Raw genomic sequence first — 11648 nt, forward strand, 5'->3', positions numbered from 1 at the left:
ATTAGAGCATTCTTTATCCAGTATTTTTACTGAATTTTCTCTGCTAACCCTTAATGCTTCAATGACCTCATTTTGTCTTATGGCTTTAAGATCACTTGTACATTGATATTGATCTAGGAGCCAATAACTTGGATGATGTCATTAGTCTTATGCAAGGCTTTCCCTGTACAGTTATGGCTTGCCAGTTTCCATCCCTAGCATGGACCACATACTACTCACAGCATTAAGCTTCCTATTCCAAATATTCAGGTACCTGGATGCTGAATAGGAAATCTAAATTTCACACACTGAAGCTGAACTCCTGACAACTTGCTCCTTTAGCAGTGCATCAGTGGCGTTTCAAAAAGAAATTGGAACCGCTGTGTGTGCTATGGAATGACATATTTATTTATAGGAATCAGGCTCCACATGATCATAGGAGACGCAAGGGAACTGAGTGGTGGGAGAAGACAGTTGAAGGATAAGAGCGCAGAAGCCATTATCCACCAGGGATCACTAAGGGAAGCTACTAGAATCTATGAAGGGCTGTTGCTTCTTTCTCAGAGGGAGAGCCTGATTGCAAGGCAGGCTAGCAGTGCAAAGCAAAAGAAAAGTGGGGCATGAAGCAGAAGACATCAAGGATCATTAGGAATGTACAAGGTTTAACTGGGACCAGTGAGAACAAGTCTGTCTGGTCTCACTGCCTTAAACTTTGATGATAGAGGAAACCTATAGAAGGGTCTAACTCCCTTCTCATTGATCTGTACAGAAACCTGGCCCTGGATTCAGGAAAGTTGAGAGAAGAGATCCAGCGGGAGCTGAGGTTCCAGCTGTTGCTTACCCCTGCCCCGTATCATCCATCACTAGAGACTGTTAGGAGCTGCAGTGGTATCTGACACCTGACCCAAACCTTCAAGGTGTAATGGCTGATGTTCCAATTCTACTTTCCAGATCTCAACAGTGTTTATTTGATCACCCCTAGCCTAGAACTGCAGCAAGCTATGAGGCTATCTGTCAGTCTACATCAGTGGGCAGATCTAGAGGAGAGGAAGTAAGGAAATGGCCCTGTGTAAGGTAACATGGTATGCAATTCTCCAAGGAGCATCTCCATCTTAAGAAATGGCAATTTCATCATGCTAGGAGTCGGGGGTCTTATTTAGAAAAGTGTCTGTTCATGAACTGTGTTCATTTATGTCTGATTGTTCATTCATTTTCTTATTGTCAAACTTTAACAGCTGGTTGTGAATTGAGTGTAATAGTCCTTTGTCAGTGAAGGCTTGCTTTTCTGTGTTCATTTTGACAAACCCTCTGAATGGTAGGTATTCTAAACATTAATCAAAAATCAATTTGTTCAATTACAGGTACCTTTCTAGCTATGGAGGTAACCAAATTAGTCAAAAAGAATTTAAATTTTTACAGGGGATCAATGGTAAATCAGCTAATATCAAAGTATTTTTTTATATAGCTTTAAACAAAAAGAGTACTCTGCAAAAAATAAGCAAATTCATATCATTTACAGATGACCATACTGGTTGAGAACTGATTTTGCCCAGGGTTGTTTGCTTAAGGCAATGGAGCTCCCATTCACCACTAATGGTGTTATTTAGGTTTGGTCCCCTGGTTTTCACTAAGATCCTTTTGTTTGATGGGAAATGCTAGGTCATAAAATAGAACATGTATAAGAAAATGAATTTTCTTGTCTCATGAGAAAAATACATATCTCTATGAACTCTAGGTAGAAGAAGATATTTGGCTGCTCTATAAATCATTTTAGTTATTTTTTTGTTTCAGAAAAGGAAGATGGACCCAAAGGAAATCAGTTTTACAAAACGTGTTCATCCTTCTCTTGATCGGAGGTATGCATTTCCTGTTTTGAGGCTTTCCACAGAGGATTAAAAGTTGATCTCATGGCCTGAGTTGGTTTTTCCTGTCCAAAAACAAAAGAAGAAAAAAGAAAAGAAAAGAATCAGTCAAGACATAGTTTAGGAGTTTCACCTGTTACTCCCATATGACAGCGCTTTTGAATCTGTTAGGTCTTGAATGTTCACTATTAATGCCAACAAGTTCTGACAGGTCACCTGTAAGACTCCCATCTGTAATCATGCAGATGGACTTAGGAAGGGCCAAAGGAAGCTGTCAGAGTGGGCTTTATTCTTCCAGAGAACCCAGGCTTGATTCCCAGCGCTCGTGTCAGGCAATCTGTGACCACATCTCCAAGAGGTCCTATACCCTCTCCTGGACTCCATGGGCGGCCACACCCACATTACATATGGTAGACACAGACAGAAGACACACATACACAAATAGAAATAAATCTTTAAATCTAAAAAAGAAAGGAAAATATAAGGGAATTACTCTGTTTTGCCCATAGTCCTAGTAGAGAGATACAGATGAGAAAAATAAATGGGGATGGGTAGCTAGACAAAGTTTTGAGACTTTTGGGAAAATGGGGGAGGCAAGGGCTGTTTCCAGGAGGACCACAGAGTTTGGAGGTTAACATGGGAGAAATAGAATCGCCTAGAGTTACACAGACACGTACATATTCAAGCCTCAGAAGCTTTGTCAGACTCGTAGCGATTATCTTGAGGGATGCTACAGGAATGCTCTTGTGTTTGTATCATCCGGGCATACAAACACTGCACATTCCTAGCGTGCTTTGTACTTCCCAACGTCTGTTCACCGTGCCTTGAAACCAAAGAGGATGACCATCAGGAGTTCTGTCATTCCCATGCCCAAGAAGAAGGCCAGCAGCAGGAGACCTACCTCAGACTTTAGTACCTCAGCTCGCACTACTCCCTTAGCTCAATTGTCATGCTTACTTGCCACATCAACAAAATATTCAACTTTGCAGACAGAGCCTGAGGACACCCTAGGCACCTCATCTGTTGGACAGACCTCCAGGGCTCTTCATGTTTTAACAGGTCTCAGAGCAAAATGTGAGCACCCTATGAGGGGAACGACTGGAATTTCAAAAACGTGCAAAAGACACACGCACAGGCCAGCCTGAGTACAGGCCTTAGGCAACAGCTTCTTGCCTGATTCCAGGGGCCTTGCTCCAAAGTCACGTCTTCTCTGGTTTGATATATCAGAGGTCAGAATCGAAGTTTCAAACTAGGGGCTCTGTGAACAAATTCCAGAAGGTCTTTCCTGAGATCTTGGGGGTCTTAATCACTTCGTTTTAAGGGTGCACAGTGTAGGAGGTGAGAAGCCACAGGGTATCTGAGGAGACACAAAACACATCCTGAGGAAGCAGACACATTTCACCTACCTTACTACTTTCTCATTAAATGGAAGAAAAAAAACCACCACCATCCAGGAAAAGACCATGTGCCATGTGGAAGGTGGGATGCTGGGACAAAATGAGTCAGTTGGCCAGACCCACAGTCTATGGCAAATCGGCACCCCTGGAAAGCCACCAATTGACCAGGAAATCACGTCACTAAATCTTCTTTCCCCAAGCCTGAAGACCAGATGCCATTTTCCAGCCATTTCCATTTGTAGTTTCTCTGATGGTGTGATACTCCAAGGATCTGTGAATTATTAAAGAATGAAGAAGTCAACTGATAGGTTAGCCCATGCAGAAAAGGCAAATCAGGATCACACAGGTCCCCATTGCTGCTGGTCAGTCTGCCCAGTGGCCCAATAACCAGGTGAGTTTCTTTTGGAAAATTAGAGTCTTAATATCAGGGCTGGTAAAAAAAAATGTTCTGGAATTCATTTTAGAAAGAACAGGGTTTTTTTTTGGGGGGGTGATCTCTTCAGTGAACATACCCACCCTGCCTATCTGTATTACTATCTCATTCATTTTTATGAGTCCTGATGAGCCTGGAGAGTGACGTCACTGTTGTCAGTGATGGGGAGGTTTGACTTTTCTTTCATTAATAAGAATTTTCTCCTGAGTCACAGCAGATGATTTACTGTCTGTCAGGAAGGACCTTAAACTCATAATAGTAGGTCCTCCATAAATAGAAGCCATACGTCACAGAAGATGGGAACGGCCTCCTAGGGCATAGAGAAGCGAACATTTGCAGAAAAACTAATCAAAATTGTTCCGCTTGATGGTGCTTGACGTCATCCTCTGGAGCAGAGGCTAGTCACTGCAGTCACCTGGGAAGAGTTGAAAAACAGCAGCATGTATTCTTCAGAAATTCTGCTTCAAAAACCCATGCTGGTGACTGTGTAATGGTTACTTTCAAAACCTTTATAAGTCATTCTATCTAATATACTAATACAATTGAAAACCAACCTTAGGTATTGGCCATACCATGAACATGCCGTTTTGTCTGATCTTGGAAGCTAAGCAGGTTTAGCCCTGGTTTAGTAGTTGGATGAGAGAAACAACCTTAATAGTTTGATTGCTTTTCCTATTTCTATTCACCTCTTCTAGACCAAGCTAGTCCAGTTTCTCTATATCACAAATAAAAGTACATTTATTTATTCCATGTGTGTGTGTGTGTTGGGTCTGTGTGTGCCACTATTTGTGTGTAGAGGTCAGAGGTTCTCTCTTTCCAGTATGCGGGTCCCAGGGATTGAACTCAGGTCATCATGTGGCAAGTGCCTATACCCGCTCATCTATCTCACCAGTGTAAATGATTTTCTTAGGTGCCCAAACTAGATCTAATGACAGGGTGTGGCAACAAAACTTGTAATCCTAGCACTTGGGAAAACTGAGACTAGCAGATCAAGAGTTCAAGGCTATCCTCAGCCACACTGCAGCAAGACCTCATTAAAAAAAAACAAACAAACCAAAAATGGCTGGACGATGGTACAGTGGGTAAAAGTGCTTTCTGTGCAAGCACGAGGACCTGAGTTTGAATCTCCAGAACCCAGAGAGAAGCAAGACATGCCAACAGGAACGTCTGTGACCCATGGCTCCTAAAGGGAGAGAAAGGATTCCCAGAAGCCAGAGGGACAGTTAGCCTGGCATATGCAACCGAAAACCAGCTGACACCCTGCCTCAGGCAAGGTGGTGAGCAGACAGTGACAGCCTTGGGCTGTTCTCTGACCTCCGCACGAATGCTGTGGCATACATGAGTCCACATATTCTCCCTCTCCCCCCCACATATCCTCCCTCTCCCTCCACATTGTCCCCTTGTCCCCCACATACCTTCCCCCGAAGTCTTAGAACTCATTCTCTTTCTGTTTTCCATTTTTTTAAAGGAATCATTTCTTTTAATTGAATACTTCATTCAGACCACATCCCCTTCTGGATGCTTTTCAGGCAACCATTTGGTCCCCACTTCTCAAGAATGTTACAACTGACTGTATTGAGTGAGCAGGAGCCCCAAATCAGGCCTTTGAAACTGTAAAACAAGCAGCACCTTCCCCCAAACCACCCTCTCCTTTCACTTAGCAAGGAACTGGGAGTTAAAGGATCCAAATTCTACTTTCCAACTGTAGACACCCGAGAACCTGGATGCACTGCAAACACCACAAGCTAGCATATCAGAGATGAAGCAAGGCAGCCCCTACACACTTCAAGGCGAGGCTCTGATCGCTCCTCCCACAGGGATGGCCTTGTGCCAGCATTCTTAAAGGAAGGCATCTTGGCCTCTACTTAATTTCCCAAAGACTTATAAAATCTACCAAAAGGAACACAATGGATCAGCATAAGTCGGCTTACTCACGAGAGACTTTCTTGAGTAACAACTTTTGACTGTTGAGAATGTCACGTTTTTTTCAAGGCAGCAAAGTCCAGGGCACTCGAGAGGACAGTTGAGCAGCGACCTAGTGCTGGGGGTAGGTTTATGTAGGGTGCAGGCGCACACCACACACACCGCTTTTCTTCGGGGTATATGGCAAGCCGCCAAGACCCCTGATCATCAAGGTAAGTTATTTTCTACAGGACAGAGCGTAGAACAGCAGAGGGAAAGGTGCTTTCGTGGAGGGCTATCAGAAGGCGCTTATTGTGCAGAAAGTCCTGAGGCTTAAGCAAAAGGGCGGCGGCAGCTGGGGACTGGGACTTCTAGATACTTGGCTACTGCTTGGTGGCAGCAGAGGCCTCAGTGCCAATTGCTTCCTCCACCGATTGTGCTGGCTCCTCTTCCTCCTCTTCTTCCTCCACTTCGTAGTAGCCAACCTCGTAGTAAACATCCCCGTCCTCCTCTTCCTCATCCTCCCCATAGTAGTCAATCTCGTAGTAGATGTTCTCATCTTCCTCCTCCTCCTCATAGTAGAAGTCGCCCTCTTCGTAATAGTCGCTCTCCCACTCTTCAGCCCCTTCGTAGTAGACATCGTCTTCCTCGCCCTCCACATAGTAGCTATCATAGTAGTTATCCTCCTCCTCCTCACTCTCTTCTTTGTCCTCCTCGCCCTCCTCGCCATCTTCGTCCTCCTTGTCCTCCTTGTCCTCCTTGTCCTCCTTGTCCTCCTTGTCCTCCTTGTCCTCCTTGTCCTCCTTGCCCTCCTCGTAGAAGTTTCCCTTGTCCTCATCCTTGTTCTCACCGTTGGCCTCATTCTCCTCTTGGGGATAGACGGCTGGATACTTCTGCACGCACTCCTGCATGGCTTGGAACTGCTCTACGCAGTCTGATCCCTTGATTTCGTCCGTGCTGTAATGGAAGCAGGCGAAGGCAGATTTGAAGGATTCTCCACAAGGACCGCTGGCCATCCCCCCAAAGCACGGGCAATTCCAGTTAATTTCTCCACTTGGCAGTGTCAAGCGGTACTCCTCATAGGGATCATTGGGGTCGTCGACCACCAGCTCGGCGTTGCTGGGACTTTCGTGGTCTTCTTTGGTCACAAATATGATTTGATCCTTCCCTTCCTGCTGGCAGTAGGTCATGGTAGCTCTGGGTGTTGGTGCTCAGTGCTGCTGGTTGCTACTGACTAGCAGCTTCAAGTTCGCAGCTCACTGCTCGCAATGCTGGAGGGAGTGGCTGTCTCTGTTACACCTTCAGGCTGTGACCTCCTCCCTCTCTGCTCCTTGGCCTGGAGGCGTGGAGGGCGGTTCTAAGGCCCGCAGATGCCCGCCCCTTCCAGGCCGGCTCCGCTGGCCCTCAGTATTTTTTCAAAGGAAAACATAATCCCCTGCGGTTTTGATGAGTACTCCTCAAAGGTCCATGTGTAAAAGTTGGGTCCCCAGCGTAGTGCTATTTATTGGACGGTTCCTGTGAATCTTTAAGCATTCCTGTAGAAATGACTGGAAGACCCTTAGGTTACTGAGGGTATTTCCTGGAAGGGAATAATGAGTCTGAACTCATCCAGGCCCTTTGCATCCTGGGTCATGGTGTGACCACGGTTTCTCTGGTTGCTGCCCAATCTTAGATTTGAATCTCCAGAACCATGAGGCAAAATAGAACTCTCTTTACTTCCTAAGTTCCCTGGATCAGGCATTTTGTTGTAAAGCTGTCTTATGCGATTCTTCTTTATCTGTACATGAGCTAATTGCAAACTTGGCTGGCATAAGCTTGTTAAAATGAATGTTCCCGGCTTCGGCACCTGAACATGATTGTTGGGTAGGCCAGTGGAGGTACTTGGAAGCTGAATTTTAAAGTAGTTCACTGATCAATAGGAACAGGACAGTTTCCTAATTTGGAAATAAAGAGGTTGTGGATATAAGTTAGAGGAAGTAGGAGTTCTTTAATGGCAGCACCAAGGAAAATGGGTATTTCCTTTCAGTTATTTTTCTTCTGATGCCAACCCTGCTTTATCAAAAGGTAGGCCTGAACTGCGAGCCTGTATTTCTTATTTTGTTTGATTATTGTTGTTTTAAAATTAAAGAGGTGGTCCTTAATGTCCCTCCACCCCCCCAAAAAAAACCATGGACATGCCTTTTATTTTTTAATTTTGCAAGTAGAATTCAAACAGTTAGAGCTTCCAGAATGGACAATGACTTGGCGAGCACTGTGACCCAGAACGATGACATACAGCCTAGCCCACAGTCCTTGTGCTGTCCAGCCTAAGTCTGGAGTTCCTGGGGGTGGGGGAGAGCGAAACCACTGAAGGCTTACGTGACTCAGCTGAAGTGCAGCTCAACCATCACTTGCCTCAAAAGCCCTGACTGAGCCCGTGACTCACAGAGGCATGCTCTTCAATTCCACGCTCTGAGACATCTTTGCTCAGGGACGGTGTTGAAAAGCTTCGGAAGGAATCCCAAACCTCAGGCTTGACATTCCGCTCTTTCACCTGCTGGCAGTACAGCTATGATAAAGTCAGTGCGAGTCTCACATCCACAGCTGTACAGAGGGGACAGTGAAATCCATCCTACCTAGCTAAGGAGAGTGGGCTCCCCCCATTTCACAAGTATTACCAAGATCAGTCGGACCTTGAGTTGGCTGACAGCCACAGAGGCGGGGTGGTCCCTGAAGTGGTTGCATCCTGAAACACCACCAAGGGTGGCTGTGGTGAAGTCAGGAGCCTTCTGTGGCACAAGACTTGGGTTTTCTTCCACAGTAGTGATAATGGAACTACTTTCCACATTAGAAACCCAGAAATATTTATGCGATGAGCGAAACTAAAGCAACTAGTCAGTCATTTGACAGATGTGCCCAGCACTGAAAAGACAACCTTCCTTCCTCCCTCTCTTCCTTCCTCCCTTCCTCCTTCTCTCCCTTCCTTCCTTCCTCCATCTCTCCCTTCATTACTTCCTTTCTCCCCCACCCACCTTTAAAACTAGCGTGGTAGCAGAAGCCTGTAATATTAGAATTAGGAGACAAAGACAGGAGGATTAGGAGTTCAAGGCCAGCTTCAGTTAGGTAACAAGTTCTGGACTATCCTGGGTATGTGAGGCCCTGTATCAAACAATAAGATCAAAGGTTCTAGTCAGGTGACTCCGTGGGTGAAGGCACTAGCTGCAGAAGCCTGGTATCCAGGACCCTCCTCTGCTGTGTTCTGCCTTCTTCTCTCAAGCCTTTGCTAAGCCTGGAGCTCACTGTTCTTTGGCTAGGCTGGTGGCCAGCACACTCCAGAGAGCCTCCTGTCTCCCTCCCACCCAAGCACCAGCACTATGGTTACAGGTTCACAGGGTCACACCTGACATTTTGTGGGGGTGTGGATAATCTGAACTCCTGTCCCCATCCTCGTACAGCGAGTGCTCTTACCCACTGAGCCATCTCCTCAGCTCAGCTTTCTTTTCTTTTTAAAGGAAAGATTACAGATAGTATCTTCATAGAAAATTATTTTTGAGTTAGCATAAAAAGTTTCACTGTGGGATTTTCATGCATACTTTTTTGTTGATCTTTACAACTGCTTTAAATATTTTCATTTATTGTGTGACAATTTCATACATGTATAATCCTAACTTTTGTCAAAAACAGTAATTGGAAATGAATGTTTCCTTTTCACCAAACAGTGATGGGAAAATTGGATGCCCATATATAGAAGAATAAAGTTAGACATATATCTCTTACTCTGTACAAAAAGAGGAATTCAAAATGGATAAAAGCTCCCAGTATAGGGGCTGGAGAGATGGCTCAGTGGTTAAGAGCACTGACTGCTCTTCCAGAGAACCAGGGTTCAATTCCCAGCACCCACATGGCAGCTCACTGCCATGACAACTGTCTGAAGATCCAGTTACAGGGGATCTGACACCTTCACACCAATGCACATAAAATAAAGTTAAATAAACCATAAAAATATTAAAAAGATCCCAGTATAAAACCCTAAACACTGGAACTTCCCAATAAACATATAGAGAAAACAGTTCAAAATACAAGCATAGGCAAACACTTTCTGAAAAGAACCCCAGTTGTACAGGAAAGAAGTTCAGGGGCTGACAAATGGGATTGGATGAAATCAGAGAGCCACCATAATTTATTGTACTCCTTGATTGATTTATTCGAATAAAAAAAGTTATCAAGATTATTAGGTGCTGAGAAGCTGGCTTAGTCAGTAAATAGCATGTCGGGTGAGCAAAAAAACTTGAGTTCTGATCCCTAACACTCTCACAGCTGGATGCTGTGTGTGCCTGTAATCCCAGGGCCAAGGAGACAGAGGTAGGAGAATCCCTGGAACTTGCTGTCTAGCTAATCAGTGAGGCCCAGCTTCAATGAGAGACTCTCAGAAAATAAGGTGGTAGCTTTGTTCATGTGTTCTTTTGTGCAACACCAATATTATTCTTTCCCCAGCACAACTAACCAACAGCCCAAGGAGAAACAGTTAAGGATCATGGAAATGCTCTGTTGTTTATGAAGATCTCCCCTAGAGTTAGTATTTGCCAATGGTTCTTGTCTGCCTGCTTGTTCTTGGCTATGATGGTTGCCGTATGATCATTTCCCACAGTTCCTCTTTTCTGAGATTCCACACTGAATACTTATTAGCCCTTGACATTAAGCTGAAAGCAAGCCCTCCTTCTCTCCGTTTATCTGCTTATCTGGCCAATCAGAACAGACATATGTTCCTATATTTCCATGGCTTTATAACTTAGTACTGAGCTTCATAGGTTTGTTTTGGTGCTATGATTTGCCTCCTCTGTCCTTGAAGAAGGACATCATCTTGTTTTTTTAAAATATTTATTTATTTATTATGTATACAATATTCTGTCTGTGTATGTGTTTGCAGGCCAGAAGAGGGCACCAGACATCATTACAGATGGTTGTGAGCCACAATGTGGTTGCCGGGAATTGAACTCAGGACCTTTGGAAGAGCAGGCAATGCTCTTAACCACTGAGCCATCTCTCCAGCCCGAATGTTGGCATCTTTTTTCCCCTGTCACTTTCTTCCTTCCTAGCACATCAAAAATATTCTATGCTCTCCTTATGTCTACCATGATCTGTCCCAGAAAGCAGCAGGATCAAACAAACCTCTGATAAACCTCTGACATCCACAGCTGGTTGCATCCGAGACCAGCCTTCTAGCAGTCTTGTGTGTGTATGTGTGTGCAGGCACATGCGTGCGCATGTGTGTGTGTGAGAGAGCAAGCATGCATGCATATGGATGCCATAGACTGGCATCTAGTGCCTTAATCAACCACTTTTTAACCCCTTATAGGCGATTACAATAAAGCAGTCCCACAGTAGCTCAGAATGGAGTATAGTAAAGGGTTCTTTATTTAGTACATGCGGCCACACCCAGAGTGTGCCAGTATCTTAAAGGCTGAAGGAGTTCCCACAGCACCCCCCCCCTCTTTTTTGAGACAGGGTTTCTCTGTGTATTCCTGACTGTCCTGGAACTTACTGTGTAGACTATGCTGGCCTCGAACTCACAGAGATCCACCTGCTTCTGCATTCTGAGTGCTGGGATTAAAGGCGTGTGGCATGTGCCACCATGCTTGACTAGTTCTTTATGTGTTTTATTCATTTTTTTAAATTTATTTTTTTATTAAAAATTTCCACCTCCCCCTCCCATTCCCACTCCCCCACTCCCCTCTCCTCCCTCCACTCCCCCCACTCCCCTCCCCCTCCCTCTCCAGTCCAAAGAGTAGTCAGGGTTCCCTGCCCTGTGGGAAGTCCAAGGTCCTCCCCCCCTCTATCCAGGTCTAGGAAGGTGAGCATCCAAACTGGCTAGGCTCCCACAAAGCCAGTACATACAGTAGTATCAAAACTCAGTGCCATTGTCCTTGGCTTCTCAGTCAGCCCTCATTGTCCGCCATGTTCAGAGAGGCCGGTTTGATCCCATAGTTTTTCAGTCCTCAGACCAGCTGGCCTTGGTGAGCTCCCAATAGATCAGCCCCACTGTCTCAGTGGGTGGGTGCACCCCTCGTGGTCCTGACTTCCTTGCTCATGTTCTCC

General features: G+C 45.1%; 1 protein-coding gene across 2 annotated transcripts; it reads right to left on the reverse strand.

Moving 5' to 3' along the window:
• Nucleotides 1–448: 448 nt before the first annotated feature.
• Nucleotides 449–6802, reverse strand: LOC142840696 (uncharacterized). 2 transcript variants are annotated; one of them, XM_075957275.1, is made up of 3 exons: nucleotides 5603–6802; nucleotides 3248–3509; nucleotides 449–1906 (listed from the first exon to the last, which is right to left on the reverse strand). In XM_075957275.1, exon 1 carries the CDS (start codon nucleotides 6761–6763, stop codon nucleotides 5957–5959), a length of 807 nt encoding a protein of 268 aa, XP_075813390.1. In that variant the 5' UTR covers nucleotides 6764–6802; the 3' UTR covers nucleotides 449–1906; nucleotides 3248–3509; nucleotides 5603–5956. The 2 variants fall into 2 exon arrangements, with proteins under 2 accessions (XP_075813390.1, XP_075813391.1); XM_075957276.1 differs by lacking the exon at nucleotides 449–1906 and having other exon boundaries at nucleotides 3247–3509.
• Nucleotides 6803–11648: the final 4846 nt, after the last annotated feature.

This window comes from Microtus pennsylvanicus, chromosome X (genome assembly GCF_037038515.1).
Source record: "Microtus pennsylvanicus isolate mMicPen1 chromosome X, mMicPen1.hap1, whole genome shotgun sequence".
Classification (NCBI taxonomy): Eukaryota; Metazoa; Chordata; class Mammalia; order Rodentia; family Cricetidae; genus Microtus; species Microtus pennsylvanicus.